Source organism: Gobius niger (assembly GCF_951799975.1).
Source record: "Gobius niger genome assembly, contig: SCAFFOLD_46, whole genome shotgun sequence".
Classification (NCBI taxonomy): Eukaryota; Metazoa; Chordata; class Actinopteri; order Gobiiformes; family Gobiidae; genus Gobius; species Gobius niger.
The window spans coordinates 210211-229270 of NW_027639282.1; the positions used below are offsets into that span (position 1 = coordinate 210211).

The 19060-nt window shown below is 47.8% G+C and overlaps 1 protein-coding gene across 1 annotated transcript; it reads left to right on the plus strand.

Annotated features, from left to right (window-relative positions):
• Positions 1 to 600: 600 nt before the first annotated feature.
• On the plus strand, positions 601 to 18454 carry LOC306982629 (protein disulfide-isomerase TMX3-like; the record flags this gene model as incomplete). The annotated part of the gene is made up of 17 exons (XM_079583097.1): positions 601 to 646; positions 1586 to 1634; positions 3649 to 3691; positions 4354 to 4477; positions 4875 to 4920; positions 6941 to 7021; positions 7145 to 7244; positions 8178 to 8255; positions 8727 to 8790; positions 9235 to 9333; positions 15210 to 15264; positions 15473 to 15523; positions 15970 to 16026; positions 16829 to 16961; positions 17034 to 17102; positions 18146 to 18235; positions 18326 to 18454. The coding sequence occupies 17 exons, from the start codon at positions 601 to 603 to the stop codon at positions 18407 to 18409; spliced, it is 1269 nt and encodes a 422-aa protein (XP_079439223.1). The 3' UTR covers positions 18410 to 18454.
• Between the last annotated feature and the right edge of the window lie 606 nt (positions 18455 to 19060).

Here is a 19060-nt window from a genome sequence, read left to right on the forward strand (position 1 = left end):
GTGCAGCTCCTCTGAGGGTCAGTGCAGCTCCTCTGAGGGTCCGTGCAGCTCCTCTGAGGGCCTCCAGGGGTCAGTGCAGCTCCTCTGAGGGTCCGTGCAGCTCCTCTGAGGGCCTCCAGGGGTCCGTGCAGCTCCTCTGAGGGCCTCCAGGGGTCAGTGCAGCTCCTCTGAGGGTCAGTGCAGCTCCTCTGAGGGCCTCCAGGGGTCAGTGCAGCTCCTCTGAGGGTCCGTGCAGCTCCTCTGAGGGCCTCCAGGGGTCAGTGCAGCTCCTCTGAGGGCCTGTAGGGGTCAGTGCAGCTCCTCTGAGGGCCTCCAGGGGTCAGTGCAGCTCCTCTGAGGGCCTGCAGGGGTCAGTGCAGCTCCTCTGAGGGTCAGTGCAGCTCCTCTGAGGGCCTCCAGGGGTCAGTGCAGCTCCTCTGAGGGCCTCCAGGGGTCAGTGCAGCTCCTCTGAGGGCCTCCAGGGGTCCTCGCTGGCCCTGAGGAGCGCCTCCAGGGGTCCTCGCTGGCCCTGAGGAGCGCCTCCTGTCTGCCTGTGGATAATCCGGGGCGGGGCTGGATTAGGAGCAGGATTAAGACCCGGATTAGGACCAGACCTGCATCATGGCGTCTGCGGCGACTCGTGTTCTGCTCTGTCTCCAAGTCTCAGGTAAAACTTTACATTTATCTGAAGAGGCCGTTAACATGATGAGGATGATGGTGAGGATGATGCGACTCTGGGGGAGAGCCATGTTCATAAAGAAAGGCTCCGGCGCAGTCACATGACGTCACACGAGGGTCTTTAACGCTGACCTGGGTCGTTTTATCGAGATTTAAACTCAGACAAAAACATGTAGAAACTGGCTGTAAAATAAGAAGAAGAAGGAGAAGATAAAATATTAGGTTCATTTATTACTGAACATTTCAAACCCTCTCCCAGCGGCTGCAACATTGACGCCTTTTATTTTGTCGGGACAACAGGAAGTGTTTCGTTGCTGTTAGCGGAGCTTTGACATCAGTGTCACTGCAGGTTTCTGTTTCGGATTATTTGTTGTTATCTCGTGTAAAAGGCGAGTTTAGACGGAGCGTTTGTGTTTGTGATCGATCATGAGACTGACCCGAGAGAAGACGAGACGCTCGCGCTGATGGGAGGAGTTATTTTGAGGCGTGGGACTGACCTGCACACGGAGCAGCTGGACGTGCTTTGAAGACGCGATGGAGACTTTATTAAAACCCTGGAGGGTCATAAACATTTGTTTCCCTGTTTCCAAATATGGTCACAGGAGGTTTGAAAAGTGGCTAAATCTGTGTCAAAGTTACGCTGGGATCAGCTCCTCCACAGCGTCCCCCTCGGCCCGGGTTCAGTTTGTTACTTCCTGCACCTGAGTTTTCATTTACACCAGTATGACCCTGTTAGAGACCAGGGGGCGCTCTCACACCGACACCAGGGGGCGCTCTCACACCGACACCAGGGGGCGCTCTCAGACACCAGGGGGCGCTCTCACACCAGGCCTCAGTCAGAGGCTCCTGACCCTCAGACCTTTTACAAACCCGAGGAGACGGCAGTTTCATGGTTCCTTTATTGAGAGTTTCTGGTTTATCTCCTCAGGGCTCCTCCTGGTTCCGGCGCTGAGCTTCGTGGACGAACTCAACGACTCGTGAGTTTGGACTCTTTTTACATTAGTTTTGGTTAGTTTTAGTTAGTTTTAGTTAGTTTTAGTTAGTTTTAGTTACTTTTAGTTAGCTTTAGTTAGTTTTAATTAGTTTTTAGTTAGTTTTAGTTAGTTTTGGTTAGTTTTAGTTAGTTTTGGTTAGTTTTTAGTTAGTTTTGGTTAGTTTTGGTTAGTTTTGGTTAGTTTTGGTTAGTTTTGGTTAGTTTTGGTTAGTTTTGGTTAGTTTTGAGTTAGTTTTGAGTTAGTTTTGGTTAGTTTTGGTTAGTTTTGGTTAGTTTTGGTTAGTTTTGGTTAGTTTTGAGTTAGTTTTGAGTTAGTTTTGGTTAGTTTTGGTTAGTTTTGAGTTAGTTTTAGTTAGTTTTAGTTAGTTTTTAGTTAGTTTTAGTTAGTTTTTAGTTAGTTTTGGTTAGTTTTGGTTAGTTTTAGTTAGTTTTTGTTAGTTTTTAGTTAGTTTTAGTTAGTTTTGGTTAGTTTTGGTTAGTTTTGGTTAGTTTTGAGTTAGTTTTGAGTTAGTTTTGGTTAGTTTTGGTTAGTTTTGGTTAGTTTTGGTTAGTTTTGAGTTAGTTTTGAGTTAGTTTTGGTTAGTTTTGGTTAGTTTTGAGTTAGTTTTAGTTAGTTTTAGTTAGTTTTTAGTTAGTTTTAGTTAGTTTTTAGTTAGTTTTGGTTAGTTTTGGTTAGTTTTAGTTAGTTTTTGTTAGTTTTTAGTTAGTTTTGGTTAGTTTTGGTTAGTTTTGGTTAGTTTTGGTTAGTTTTGAGTTAGTTTTTAGTTAGTTTTGGTTAGTTTTGGTTAGTTTTGGTTAGTTTTGGTTAGTTTTAGTTAGTTTTGGTTAGTTTTGAGTTAGTTTTTAGTTAGTTTTGGTTAGTTTTGGTTAGTTTTGGTTAGTTTTGGTTAGTTTTGGTTAGTTTTGAGTTAGTTTTGAGTTAGTTTTGGTTAGTTTTGGTTAGTTTTGGTTAGTTTTGGTTAGTTTTGGTTAGTTTTGGTTAGTTTTGAGTTAGTTTTGAGTTAGTTTTGGTTAGTTTTGGTTAGTTTTGAGTTAGTTTTAGTTAGTTTTAGTTAGTTTTGGTTAGTTTTGAGTTAGTTTTAGTTAGTTTTAGTTAGTTTGTTAGTTAGTTTTAGTTAGTTTTTAGTTAGTTTTGGTTAGTTTTGGTTAGTTTTAGTTAGTTTTTGTTAGTTTTTAGTTAGTTTTAGTTAGTTTTGGTTAGTTTTAGTTAGTTTTAGTTAGTTTTTAGTTAGTTTTAGTTAGTTTTTGTTAGTTTTTAGTTAGTTTTAGTTAGTTTTGGTTAGTTTTAGTTAGTTTTAGTTAGTTTTTAGTTAGTTTTAGTTAGTTTTTAGTTAGTTTTAGTTAGTTTTAGTTAGTTTTGGTTAGTTTTGGTTAGTTTTAGTTAGTTTTTAGTTAGTTTTAGTTAGTTTTAGTTAGTTTTGGTTAGTTTTAGTTAGTTTTTAGTTAGTTTTAGTTAGTTTTTAGTTAGTTTTGGTTAGTTTTAGTTAGTTTTTAGTTAGTTTTAGTTAGTTTTAGTTAGTTTTTAGTTAGTTTTAGTTAGTTTTTAGTTAGTTTTGGTTAGTTTTAGTTAGTTTTTAGTTAGTTTTAGTTAGTTTTAGTTAGTTTTAGTTAGTTTTAGTTAGTTTTTAGTTCGTTTTAGTTCGTTTTAGTTAGTTTTAGTTAGTTTTGGTTAGTTTTAGTTAGTTTTGGTTAGTTTTAGTTAGTTTTAGTTAGTTTTTAGTTAGTTTTAGTTAGTTTTTAGTTAGTTTTAGTTAGTTTTTAGTTAGTTTTAGTTAGTTTTGGTTAGTTTTTAGTTAGTTTTAGTTAGTTTTAGTTAGTTTTAGTTAGTTTTGGTTAGTTTTAGTTAGTTTTAGTTAGTTTTTAGTTAGTTTTAGTTAGTTTTTAGTTAGTTTTAGTTAGTTTTTAGTTAGTTTTAGTTAGTTTTTAGTTAGTTTTGGTTAGTTTTAGTTAGTATTTGTTGGGTTATTCTCTGTATGATGTTGATGTTTGTGTTTCAGGTTCATGGAGAGTCGCGGAGAAGACGACGTCTGGCTCATCAAGGTACAGACTCCGCCCACAGAGCAGATAAACTCCGCCCACAGAGCAGATAAACTCCTCCCACAGAGCAGATAAACTCCTCCTACAGAGCAGATAAACTCCGCCCACAGAGCAGATAAACTCCTCCCACAGAGCAGTTAAACTCCTCCTACAGAGCAGATAAACTCCGCCCACAGAGCAGATAAACTCCTCCCACAGAGCAGTTAAACTCCTCCTACAGAGCAGATAAACTCCTCCCACAGAGCAGATAAACTCCTCCCACAGAGCAGTTAAACTCCTCCTACAGAGCAGATAAACTCCACCCACAGAGCAGATAAACTCCTCCCACTGAGCAGATAAACTCCTCCCACTGAGCAGATAAACTCCTCCCACAGAGCAGATAAACTCCTCCCACAGAGCAGATAAATCCGCCCACAGAGCAGATAAACTCCTCCCACAGAGCAGATAAACTCCGCCCACAGAGCAGATAAACTCCTCCTACAGAGCAGATAAACTCCGCCCACAGAGCACATAAACTCCTCCCACAGAGCAGATAAACTCCTCCCACAGAGCAGATAAACTCCTCCCATAGAAACAGTCTGGGTCAGAGTCTGGATCTTCCCTGGTTGTCGTGGTCGTCGTGGTAACAGTGTGGTGGTCGTCGCGGTAACAGTGTCTCTGTGCAGTTCTACGCCCCCTGGTGTTCGTACTGCAAACAGCTGGATCCGCTGTGGCACCAGATCGGCTCCGAGCTCCGCAGCCTCGGCTCCATCGTCCAGGTCGGCAAAGTGGACGCGACCAGCAGCCCGGGTACGAGCCGGACCGGGGCTAAAGGGGGCTAAAGGGGGCTAAAGGGGGGCTAAAGGGGGGCTAAAGGGGGCTAAAGGGGGCTAAAGGTGGCTAACGGGGGCTAACAGGGGCTAAAGGTGGGCTAAAGGGGGGCTAAAGGGGGCTAACGGGGGCTAAAGGTGGCTAACGGGGGCTAACAGGGGCTACAGGGGGGCTAAAGGGGGGCTAAAGGGGGCTAAAGGGGGGCTAAAGAGGGCTAAAGGGGGGCTAACGGGGGCTAACGGGGGCTAAAGGGGGGCTAAAGGGGGCTAAAGGGGGGCTAAAGGGGGGCTAACGGGGGCTAACGGGGGCTAAAGGGGGCTAAAGGGGGCTAAAGGGGGCTAACTAACCCTAACCGTGAGTTCTTCTTCTGTTGCAGCAATGGCCAAAGAGTTCAGAGTTCGGACGTACCCCGCCATCATCCTGTGAGTCTGACCCCGCCCCCAAACACCTGTTATCAGAGGCTGCGTCTGAAACCATCACATCACAGCCTCTAAGCTCTAACACCAGCAACTCCTTGGTGCAGTGGCTCATGGGACGGCACATAGCTCCTAATCACCGGTTAGCTAGCACCAGAGGTCCCTATGCTAAAGTGGCTATGATAGTTAGCATCAGAGGTCCTTATGCTAAAGTGGCTATGATAGTTAGCATCAGAGGTCCCTATGCTAAAGTGGCTATGATAGTTAGCATCAGAGGTCCCTATGCTAAAGTGGCTATGATAGTTAGCACCAGAGGTCCCTATGCTAAAGTGGCTATGATAGTTAGCATCAGAGGTCCCTATGCTAAAGTGGCTATGATAGTTAGCATCAGAGGTCCCTATGCTAAAGTGGCTATGCTAGTTAGCACCAGAGGTCCCTATGCTAAAGTGGCTATGATAGTTAGCACCAGAGGTCCCTATGCTAAAGTGGCTATGATAGTTAGCATCAGAGGTCCCTATGCTAAAGTGGCTATGCTAGTTAGCACCAGAGGTCCCTATGCTAAAGTGGCTATGATAGTTAGCATCAGAGGTCCCTATGCTAAAGTGGCTATGCTAGTTAGCATCAGAGGTCCCTATGCTAAAGTGGCTATGATAGTTAGCATCAGAGGTCCCTATGCTAAAGTGGCTATGCTAGTTAGCACCAGAGGTCCCGATGCTAAAGTGGCTATGATAGTTAGCATCAGAGGTCCCTATGCTAAAGTGGCTATGATAGTTAGCACCAGAGGTCCCTATGCTAAAGTGGCTATGCTAGTTAGCACCAGAGGTCCCTATGCTAAAGTGGCTATGCTAGTTAGCACCAGAGGTCCCTATGCTAAAGTGGCTATGATAGTTAGCATCAGAGGTCCCTATGCTAAAGTGGCTATGATAGTTAGCATCAGAGGTCCCTATGCTAAAGTGACTATGATAGTTAGCATCAGAGGTCCTTATGCTAAAGTGGCTGATAGTTAGCATCAGAGGTCCCTATGCTAAAGTGGCTATGATAGTTAGCACCAGAGGTCCCTATGCTAAAGTGGCTATGATAGTTAGCATCAGAGGTCCCTATGCTAAAGTGGCCATGATAGTTAGCATCAGAGGTCCCTATGCTAAAGTGGCTATGATAGTTAGCACCAGAGGTCCCTATGCTAAAGTGGCTATGATAATTAGCACCAGAGGTCCCTATGCTAAAGTGGCTATGCTAGTTAGCACCAGAGGTCCCTATGCTAAAGTGGCTATGCTAGTTAGCACCAGAGGTCCCTATGCTAAAGTGGCTATGATAGTTAGCACCAGAGGTCCCTATGCTAAAGTGGCTATGATAGTTAGCATCAGAGGCCCCTATGCTAAAGTGGCTATGCTAGTTAGCACCAGAGGTCCCTATGCTAAAGTGGCTATGATAGTTAGCATCAGAGGTCCCTATGCTAAAGTGGCTATGATAGTTAGCATCAGAGGTCCCTATGCTAAAGTGGCTATGATAGTTAGCACCAGAGGTCCCTATGCTAAAGTGGCTATGATAGTTAGCATCAGAGGTCCCTATGCTAAAGTGGCTATGATAGTTAGCATCAGAGGTCCCTATGCTAAAGTGGCTATGATAGTTAGCACCAGAGGTCCCTATGCTAAAGTGGCTATGCTAGTTAGCATCAGAGGTCCCTATGCTAAAGTGGCTATGATAGTTAGCATCAGAGGTCCCTATGCTAAAGTGGCTATGATAGTTAGCACCAGAGGTCCCTATGCTAAAGTGGCTATGATAGTTAGCATCAGAGGTCCCTGTGCTAAAGTGGCTATGCTAGCTCCTCACTGACAGACCAATTCGGAAGCTTCCTGTCATGGCGGACGCTGACGCACATCCGGTTTGGCGTAAGAGCTCTGACCAGTCTGCTCGTTTCAGACGCAGCCAGGGTCTGAGACTGAGGGGTGATCATGTGACCTGTTGGTCTGACCCCGCCCCCTAACACCTGTTGATGATGATGATGTTGTTTCTTTTTCTGTTTGAGGACGAAGAAGGAGCTGAAGTACAACTACCTCGGAGCCAAGACCAAGGAGTCCATCCTGGACTTCGCCAACAGGGTCTCAGGGTGAGGACCTGGACCTGGACCTGGACCTGGACCTGGACCTGGACCTGGACCTGGACTCAGACTGACTCAGACTGACCCAGACTGACCCACCCCCTGTCTCCTCTGTCTCCTCTGTCTCCTCAGGCCCAGTGTGAAGTCTCTGTCGTCGCTGAAGTTGGTGGAACACGCTCTGAGTCGACACAGCGTCATGTTCCTGTTCATCGGAGCCACTTCCGAGCTCAAGGTGCTTCTTACACACTACATCCTACCTCCTAACTCCTACCTCCTACACACTACCTCCTACACACTACCTCCTACACACTACCTCCTATCTCCTAACTTCTACCTCCTAACTTCTACCTCCTAACTCCTACCTCCTAACTCCTACCTCCTAACTTCTACCTCCTAACTTCTACCTCCTACCTCCTAACTCCTAAATCCTAACTCCTAACTCCTAACTCCTAAGTCCTAACTCCTAACTCTTAACTGTTAAAGGGGGGGGTATTCTGCAAAATGGACTTTTTCCAGCTTTCCATCCTGTTTTTCTGTCTCTCCCTCATTAAAAACATGGCTGAAGTGTTGCCTTGGCACATTCACGTATTTCTGAGTAATCTGTAAAAACTCTGATGGCGGCCATTTTAGGGATAGGTTTGCCTGAGTCCTCCTAGGAACGCCCCCACCTCCTGGAGACGCCTCCGAGCTTTGTAACCAACCACTGCTCCTCAGCAGAACCCCCTCCCCACTGATGCCACAGACAGCGTGTGGAGGGGGCGTGTCTAAAGGCTCAGAGGTTCTTAAAGAGACAGAGGCCTATTTCAAGACATTCACTACAGCCATTTTGAGAGAGACATTTTATACAAGGCAGTTATTCTAATTTACTGCATTTACAGACCAACAGAAGGTTTGTCATCATTGTAGTGGGATATAGACTGGGGAACACCCTCTTTAACCTCTTAACTTCTAACTCCTCCCCCTCTGACCTCAGGACCGCCCTTTGTCCTCCTCCCATATAGTTTGTGTAGATGAGGTCGGAGCAGGACTACAGGACGTGACCCGCCTTTAGGAGACGGTCATGTGACGTCATGTGCTTCTGTAGTACATCACTGTAGTACATCACTGTAGTACATCACTGTAGTACATATATTGATATATTGATATATTTATATTTGTGTTTCAGAGTAACTTCTCGGCTGCAGCTCAGGAGCTCATCGTCCACACAGAGTTTTACAGCACGAGCCGAGAACACCTGCCCAAGGTACTAATACTACAGTACTAATACTACAGTACTAATACTACAGTACTGATACTACAGTACTAATACTACAGTACTAATACTACAGTACTAATACTACAGTACTGATACTACAGTACTAATACTACAGTACTAATACTACAGTACTGATACTACAGTACTAATACTACAGTACTAATACTACAGTACTGATACTACAGTACTAATACTACATTACTGATACTACAGTACTGATACTACAGTACTAATACTACAGTACTAATACTACAGTACTAATACTACAGTACTAATACTACAGTACTGATACTACAGTACTAATACTACATTACTGATACTACAGTACTAATACTACAGTAGTAGTACTGCAGTTCTAATACTACTGTACTAATACTACAGTGCTAATACTACAGTACTAATACTGCAGTACAGTGAGCATTAGGGGGCGCTGGTTCTGAGGCTGTTGTTCTGTTTCAGTGGGTGTCGGTCTCGTCGTTTCCCGTCGTCCTGGTGTTTAAAGACGGGACGTACTTCCCCTACAGTGAGTACCCGACTCTGACCCGACAGCGCCCCCTGTGACCCGACACCCCCCCTGTGACCCGACACCCCCCTGTGACCCGACAGCCCCCCTGTGACCCGACAGCCCCCCTGTGACCCGACAGCCCCCCTGTGACCCGACAGAGCCCCCTGTGACCCGACACCCCCCTGTGACCCGACAGCCCCCCTGTGACCCGACAGCCCCCCTGTGACCCGACAGCCCCCCTGTGACCCGACAGCCCCCCTGTGACCCGACAGCCCCCCTGTGACCCGACACCCCCCCTGTGACCCGACAGAGCCCCCTGTGACCCGACACCCCCCCTGTGACCCGACAGCCCCCTGTGACCCGACACCCCCCCTGTGACCCGACACCCCCCCTGTGACCCGACACCCCCCCTGTGACCCGACAGCGCCCCCTCTCTGTCTGTAATAACACGCCCTGTTTCAGCTGGAGCCGGTTTGGACCTGAAGACCTGGATCAACAGAGAACGATTCCCCTCCTTCTCCAGACTCGACAGTTACAGCCTGTACTCGCTCGGAGACTCAGGTACTGCCCCCTACAGGACACTCCGGTACTGCCCCCTACAGGACACTCAGGTACTGCCTCCTACAGGACACTCAGGTACTGCCTCCTACAGGACACTCAGGTACTGCCCCCTACAGGACACTCAGGTACTGCCCCCTACAGGACACTCAGGTACTGCCCCCTACAGGACACTCCGGTACTGCCCCCTACAGGACACTCAGGTACTGCCCCCTACAGGACACTCAGGTACTGCCTCCTACAGGACACTCAGGTACTGCCTCCTACAGGACACTCAGGTACTGCCCCCTACAGGACACTCAGGTACTGCCCCCTACAGGACACTCAGGTACTGCCTCCTACAGGACACTCAGGTACTGCCCCCTACAGGACACTCAGGTACTGCCCCCTACAGGACACTCAGGTACTGCCCCCTACAGGACACTCAGGTACTGCCCCCTACAGGACACTCAGGTACTGCCCCCTACAGGACACTCAGGTACTGCCCCCTACAGGACACTCAGGTACTGCCCCCTACAGGACACTCAGGTACTGCCCCCTACAGGACACTCAGGTACTGCCCCGACAGGACACTCAGGTACTGCCTCCTACAGGACACTCAGGTACTGCCCCCTACAGGACACTCAGGTACTGCCCCCTACAGGACACTCAGGTACTGCCCCCTACAGGACACTCAGGTACTGCCCCCTACAGGACACTCAGGTACTGCCCCTACAGGACACTCAGGTACTGCCCCCTACAGGACACTCAGGTACTGCCCCCTACAGGACACTCAGGTACTGCCCCCTACAGGACACTCAGGTACTGCCTCCTACAGGACACTCAGGTACTGCCTCCTACAGGACACTCAGGTACTGCCCCCTACAGGACACTCAGGTACTGCCTCCTACAGGACACTCAGGTACTGCCCCCTACAGGACACTCAGGTACTGCCTCCTACAGGACACTCAGGTACTGCCCCCTACAGGACACTCAGGTACTGCCTCCTACAGGACACTCAGGTACTGCCTACAGGACACTCAGGTACTGCCTCCTACAGGACACTCAGGTACTGCCTCCTACAGGACACTCAGGTACTGCCCCCTACAGGACACTCAGGTACTGCCTCCTACAGGACACTCAGGTACTGCCCCCTACAGGACACTCAGGTACTGCCTCCTACAGGACACTCAGGTACTGCCCCCTACAGGACACTCAGGTACTGCCTACAGGACACTCAGGTACTGCCTCCTACAGGACACTCAGGTACTGCCCCCTACAGGACACTCAGGTACTGCCCCCTACAGGACACTCAGGTACTGCCTCCTACAGGACACTCAGGTACTGCCTCCTACAGGACACTCAGGTACTGCCTACAGGACACTCAGGTACTGCCTCCTACAGGACACTCAGGTACTGCCTCCTACAGGACACTCAGGTACTGCCTCCTACAGGACACTCAGGTACTGCCTACAGGACACTCAGGTACTGCCTCCTACAGGACACTCAGGTACTGCCTCCTACAGGACACTCAGGTACTGCCCCCTACAGGACACTCAGGTACTGCCCCCTACAGGACACTCAGGTACTGCCCCCTACAGGACACTCAGGTACTGCCTCCTACAGGACACTCAGGTACTGCCCCCTACAGGACACTCAGGTACTGCCTCCTACAGGACACTCAGGTACTGCCCCCTACAGGACACTCAGGTACTGCCTCCTACAGGACACTCAGGTACTGCCTCCTACAGGACACTCAGGTACTGCCCCCTACAGGACACTCAGGTACTGCCTCCTACAGGACACTCAGGTACTGCCCCCTACAGGACACTCAGGTACTGCCCTCTACAGGACACTCAGGTACTGCCCCCTACAGGACACTCAGGTACTGCCTCCTACAGGACACTCAGGTACTGCCTCCTACAGGACACTCAGGTACTGCCTCCTACAGGACACTCAGGTACTGCCTCCTACAGGACACTCAGGTACTGCCTCCTACAGGACACTCAGGTACTGCCTCCTACAGGACACTCAGGTACTGCCCCCTACAGGACACTCAGGTACTGCCCCCTACAGGACACTCAGGTACTGCCCCCTACAGGACACTCAGGTACTGCCCCCTACAGGACACTCAGGTACTGCCCCCTACAGGACACTCAGGTACTGCCTCCTACAGGACACTCAGGTACTGCCTCCTACAGGACACTCAGGTACTGCCTCCTACAGGACACTCAGGTACTGCCCCCTACAGGACACTCAGGTACTGCCTCCTACAGGACACTCAGGTACTGCCTACAGGACACTCAGGTACTGCCTCCTACAGGACACTCAGGTACTGCCTACAGGACACTCAGGTACTGCCCCCTACAGGACACTCAGGTACTGCCTCCTACAGGACACTCAGGTACTGCCTACAGGACACTCAGGTACTGCCTCCTACAGGACACTCAGGTACTGCCTCCTACAGGACACTCAGGTACTGCCTACAGGACACTCAGGTACTGCCTCCTACAGGACACTCAGGTACTGCCCCCTACAGGACACTCAGGTACTGCCTCCTACAGGACACTCAGGTACTGCCTCCTACAGGACACTCAGGTACTGCCTACAGGACACTCAGGTACTGCCTCCTACAGGACACTCAGGTACTGCCTCCTACAGGACACTCAGGTACTGCCTCCTACAGGACACTCAGGTACTGCCCCCTACAGGACACTCAGGTACTGCCCCCTACAGGACACTCAGGTACTGCCCCCTACAGGACACTCAGGTACTGCCTCCTACAGGACACTCAGGTACTGCCCCCTACAGGACACTCAGGTACTGCCTCCTACAGGACACTCAGGTACTGCCTCCTACAGGACACTCAGGTACTGCCTCCTACAGGACACTCAGGTACTGCCCCTTACAGGACACTCAGGTACTGCCTCCTACAGGACACTCAGGTACTGCCCCCTACAGGACACTCAGGTACTGCCCCCTACAGGACACTCAGGTACTGCCTACAGGACACTCAGGTACTGCCTCCTACAGGACACTCAGGTACTGCCTACAGGACACTCAGGTACTGCCTCCTACAGGACACTCAGGTACTGCCCCCTACAGGACACTCAGGTACTGCCCCCTACAGGACACTCAGGTACTGCCTCCTACAGGACACTCAGGTACTGCCTCCTACAGGACACTCAGGTACTGCCCCCTACAGGACACTCAGGTACTGCCTCCTACAGGACACTCAGGTACTGCCTCCTACAGGACACTCAGGTACTGCCTCCTACAGGACACTCAGGTACTGCCTCCTACAGGACACTCAGGTACTGCCTCCTACAGGACACTCAGGTACTGCCCCCTACAGGACACTCAGGTACTGCCTACAGGACACTCAGGTACTGCCCCCTACAGGACACTCAGGTACTGCCTACAGGACACTCAGGTACTGCCCCCTACAGGACACTCAGGTACTGCCTCCTACAGGACACTCAGGTACTGCCTCCTACAGGACACTCAGGTACTGCCTACAGGACACTCAGGTACTGCCCCCTACAGGACACTCAGGTACTGCCTCCTACAGGACACTCAGGTACTGCCTCCTACAGGACACTCAGGTACTGCCCCCTACAGGACACTCAGGTACTGCCTCCTACAGGACACTCAGGTACTGCCTCCTACAGGACACTCAGGTACTGCCCCCTACAGGACACTCAGGTACTGCCTCCTACAGGACACTGAGGTACTGCCTCCTACAGGACACTCAGGTACTGCCCCCTACAGGACACTCAGGTACTGCCTCCTACAGGACACTCAGGTACTGCCTCCTACAGGACACTCAGGTACTGCCTCCTACAGGACACTCAGGTACTGCCCCCTACAGGACACTCAGGTACTGCCCCCTACAGGACACTCAGGTACTGCCCCCTACAGGACACTCAGGTACTGCCTCCTACAGGACACTCAGGTACTGCCCCCTACAGGACACTCAGGTACTGCCTCCTACAGGACACTCAGGTACTGCCTCCTACAGGACACTCAGGTACTGCCTCCTACAGGACACTCAGGTACTGCCCCTTACAGGACACTCAGGTACTGCCTCCTACAGGACACTCAGGTACTGCCCCCTACAGGACACTCAGGTACTGCCCCCTACAGGACACTCAGGTACTGCCTCCTACAGGACACTCAGGTACTGCCTCCTACAGGACACTCAGGTACTGCCTCCTACAGGACACTCAGGTACTGCCCCCTACAGGACACTCAGGTACTGCCTACAGGACACTCAGGTACTGCCTACAGGACACTCAGGTACTGCCCCCTACAGGACACTCAGGTACTGCCTCCTACAGGACACTCAGGTACTGCCCCCTACAGGACACTCAGGTACTGCCTCCTACAGGACACTCAGGTACTGCCCCCTACAGGACACTCAGGTACTGCCCCCTACAGGACACTCAGGTACTGCCTCCTACAGGACACTCAGGTACTGCCCCCTACAGGACACTCAGGTACTGCCTACAGGACACTCAGGTACTGCCTCCTACAGGACACTCAGGTACTGCCTCCTACAGGACACTCAGGTACTGCCTCCTACAGGACACTCAGGTACTGCCCCCTACAGGACACTCAGGTACTGCCTCCTACAGGACACTCAGGTACTGCCTCCTACAGGACACTCAGGTACTGCCCCCTACAGGACACTCAGGTACTGCCTCCTACAGGACACTCAGGTACTGCCTCCTACAGGACACTCAGGTACTGCCCCCTACAGGACACTCAGGTACTGCCTCCTACAGGACACTCAGGTATTGCCTCCTACAGGACACTCAGGTACTGCCTACAGGACACTCAGGTACTGCCTCCTACAGGACACTCAGGTACTGCCCCCTACAGGACACTCAGGTACTGCCTCCTACAGGACACTCAGGTACTGCCCCCTACAGGACACTCAGGTACTGCCTCCTACAGGACACTCAGGTACTGCCCCCTACAGGACACTCAGGTACTGCCTCCTACAGGACACTCAGGTACTGCCCCCTACAGGACACTCAGGTACTGCCCCCTACAGGACACTCAGGTACTGCCCCCTACAGGACACTCAGGTACTGCCTACAGGACACTCAGGTACTGCCTCCTACAGGACACTCAGGTACTGCCTCCTACAGGACACTCAGGTACTGCCCCCTACAGGACACTCAGGTACTGCCTCCTACAGGACACTCAGGTACTGCCCCCTACAGGACACTCAGGTACTGCCCCCTACAGGACACTCAGGTACTGCCCCCTACAGGACACTCAGGTACTGCCTACAGGACACTCAGGTACTGCCTCCTACAGGACACTCAGGTACTGCCCCCTACAGGACACTCAGGTACTGCCCCCTACAGGACACTCAGGTACTGCCCCCTACAGGACACTCAGGTACTGCCCCCTACAGGACACTCAGGTACTGCCTACAGGACACTCAGGTACTGCCTCCTACAGGACACTCAGGTACTGCCTCCTACAGGACACTCAGGTACTGCCTCCTACAGGACACTCAGGTACTGCCCCCTACAGGACACTCAGGTACTGCCTCCTACAGGACACTCAGGTACTGCCTCCTACAGGACACTCAGGTACTGCCCCCTACAGGACACTCAGGTACTGCCCCCTACAGGAGACTCAGGTACTGCCCCCTACAGGACACTCAGGTACTGCCCCCTACAGGACACTCAGGTACTGCCTACAGGACACTCAGGTACTGCCCCCTACAGGACACTCAGGTACTGCCTCCTACAGGACACTCAGGTACTGCCCCCTACAGGACACTCAGGTACTGCCTCCTACAGGACACTCAGGTACTGCCTACAGGACACTCAGGTACTGCCTCCTACAGGACATAAAGAATATTGCTGTTGTCGTTAAAGGGCGGCTGGTTCTGGCGGCGGTTTTGGGAAAGTCTCGATCTCAGCAAAGTCTCAGGTCTGAGTCAGTCCTGCAGTAATAGTACTTGTACTGTAGTATTAGTTACTGTTACTGTAGTATTACTTACTGTTACTGTAGTATTAGTTACTGTTACTGTAGTATTACTTACTGTTACTGTAGTACTTCAGTAGTATTATTACTGTAGTTTACGGTCCCTCCTGGCTCTGCCGTTGTGCCCTTGACCCTGACTCTGTCTCTGCTGCAGGCTGAAGGCCCTGGTCCAGACGCTCTCCTCCGAGTCCAGGACTCACTACAGGTACTCACTCTGACCTCTGTGCACATTTAAGGCTTTTATTTTGAAAACACGTCACATTTAAGGCTTTTATTTTGAAAACAGCACATATTTAGGGCCTTTATTTTGAAAACACATCATATTTAAGGCTTTTATTTTGAAAACACATCATATTTAAGGCTTTTATTTTGAAAACACGTCACATTTAAGGCTTTTATTTTGAAAACACGTCACATTTAAGGCTTTTATTTTGAAAACACATCATATTTAAGGCTTTTATTTTGAAAACACATCATATTTAAGGCTTTTATTTTGAAAACACGTCATATTTAAGGCTTTTATTTTGAAAACACATAATATTTAGGGCTTTTATTTTGAAAACACATCATATTTAAGGCTTTTATTTTGAAAACACATCATATTTAAGGCTTTTATTTTGAGGGTACTCACTCTGACCTCTGTCTCCGCAGTGACTTTTACTTCGGGTTCCTGGAGGAGACGGACTTCGTGTCGGGGTTCATGATGAGGTCAGTGGTTACTCCGGGGGCGGAGCCAAGTGGGAGGAGCTTCTGATGTCATTTTCCGTGTCTTTATCCACTTCCTGTTGGACGATATATTTATATCACCAATAAAGTCCAGTCTCGATCAGGTCTGTGTGTTTTCAGCAGATTGTTCTATAGAAGCAAAAAACGCCACTCGTTAGCTAACGTAGAAAGATGCTAACCTAGCTTCATTAGCTTCCCTGTTAGCGTTGTCAGTTTTTAAGTATTTACGTTCTGTTGAACCACTTCTCTATCTTTATTTAGTAGAAAAACATCTTAAACAGAAAAACATTAGAAACTGTAGGGCTGTGCAATTAATCGAAATCCGATTACACTAAACGATTACAAAATTAGCATAATTGAATATTTTTCCCCCCCCAATTTTCCCAATTTTTTTTTTCTTTTCTTTTTTTTCTTTTCTTTTTTTTCTGGCAAAGCAGTCTTACATTATTTCACGGCGCTGGGATTAATTTCCCTTCTCATTTCTCGTGCCGTGGCTCTTGCTTTTGTCTGACATAAAAACAAAAGGCGCTGTGTGATGATGTCATCAGGCTGCGCTGCTCAGTTTGCTTGCGCAGGTGTGAGGGCTGGCCAGCAGGGGGCAGGTGTGAAACAGAGACCTCTCCTTAATCGAGGCAAACTTGAAATCATTTGTACTTTTATGACTGTTCAGAAAACAGAAACATTCAGCAGTTTTTTTATTAATGAATATATAAATAAAATAAATACTTTTTTTAAAGGCAACAAATAATCGTTTGAATAATCAGTTAACGTGTCTGTCCCGCAGTGATGATGTCACCGTGCCCCTCCTCCTCGTGCTGAATCTGACCTCTGACTCGTACTTCCTGCCGCCGGTCGCCGTGGAGACGGAGCAGGACCTCAGGCTCTTCCTGGACGCGGTGATGGGCGGGACCCTGCAGGTATGAGCCAATGGGAGCACGCCGTGAGAGAGCGAGGGCCAATCACAGCTCTGTGTGTGTGTCATGTGACAGGCTCTGGGCGGGAACAGTGTGCTTCAGCGAATCAGAAGAGTCCTGTTCGATGTGAAGACCGCGCTGACCGTGAGTCTTTTATTGTGAAAGCACACATTTATTTAAGGCTTTTATTTTGAAAACACGTCACATTTAACGCATCATATTTAAGGCTTTTATTTTGAAAACACGTCACATTTAAGGCTTTGTTTTGAAAACACATCATATTTAAGGCTTTTATTTTGAAAACACGTCATATTTAAGGCTTTGTTTTGAAAACACATCATATTTAAGGCTTTTATTTTGAAAACACGTCATATTTAAGGCTTTGTTTTGAAAACACATCATATTTAAGGCTTTTATTTTGAAAACACATCATATTTAAGGCTTTTATTTTGAAAACACATCATATTTAAGGCTTTATTTTGAAAACACGTCATATTTAAGGCTTTGTTTTGAAAACACATCATATTTAAGGCTTTATTTTGAAAACACGTCATATTTAAGGCTTTATTTTGAAAACACATCATATTTAAGGCTTTTGTTTTGAAAACACATCATATTTAAGGCTTTTATTTTGAAAACACATCATATTTAAGGCTTTTATTTTGAAAACACGTCATATTTAAGGCTTTTATTTTGAAAACACGTCATATTTAAGGCTTTATTTTGAAAACAGCACATATTTAAGGCTTTATTTTGAAAACACCACATATTTAAGGCTTTTATTTTGAAAACACCACATATTTAAGGCTTTTATTTTGAAAACACCACATATTTAAGGCTTTTATTTTGAAAACAGCACATATTTAAGGCTTTTATTTTGAAAACAGCACACATTTAAGGCTTTATTTTGAAAACACGTCACATTTAAGGCTTTATTTGAAAACACCACATATTTAAGGCTTTTATTTTGAAAAAAACACATAATTAAGGCTTTATTTTGAAACATCACAGATCACCCGTAGATCACGTGTCTCTACATTCACACGTGTTTCCTCTTCTCAGTTTTCCTCAGTCTTTGAGCTAATGCATATGTGCTCGGCCTCTAACCCCTCGTCTCGTCCCAGGTTTCCTCAGTCTTTGAGCTAATGCATATGTGTTGGGCCTCTAACCCCTCGTCTCGTCCTCAGCCCGTCTTCCGGGAGGCGCCGGTTCTCGGGGGTTTGCTGTTGGCGATTCCGTCGTCTGTGATTCTGTCTCTGCTCTTCCTCTGCATCAGGGTCAGTCTTCCTCTGCACCTGAGCATCTTCCTGTTCTGAGGAAAACCAGACGTGTCTGATACATGTTTCTGTTTCCTGTTTTTATTTCAGGCTCGTCCCACGTTCGGAAACAAGGACGACCAAACGGTTTCCGCGACAACGCCGCGGCGAGACAAACGCAAGAAGTCGGACTGACCAATCAGGACGCAGATCCGCTGTGACATCACTGTGACATCACCGTTTGATTAGTTTTGTTTTCATTAATAAAAAGTTGCAAGTTCAGAGAAAAGTCTTTTATTTCTGTGACTCGACTCCTTAACCCGTGTGGATTACTCTCTGAAAGTAATCCAGTTACTGATTACTTATTAGTCTCTGTAAAAGTAATCGCATTACTCCTGTGATTACTTTCATTAAAAAGTAATAGATTACTGATTACTCTGGTTTGGCTGCAGGAGCTGCTCATCCTCCAGTTTGACCTTTAACTGTTTGAAAATGTACAAAAAAATGAGAAAAATGGACAAAAAAGTGACAAAAAAGTGACAAAAAATTGACAAAAAAGTGACAAAAAGTGAGAAAAATTTGACGAAAAAATGAGAAAAAATGTACAAAAAAATAATAATAATTGACGAAAAAGTAAAAAAAAAAGTCACGAAAATTTGACAAAAATGAGTCGACTGCCCAACAAAAACAGTGATGGAAAAAAAATCTGAAAATGTGAGGAAAAAGATCCATTTAGTTTTGCAGGTCTTTCAAATGAGGCGTCACACTGGCCTACAGGATTTGGGTAAAGCTGAACTGGAGAAAATGCTCTCGGTTCAGGCGGGAGTTAAGAGGTTAACTGCTACT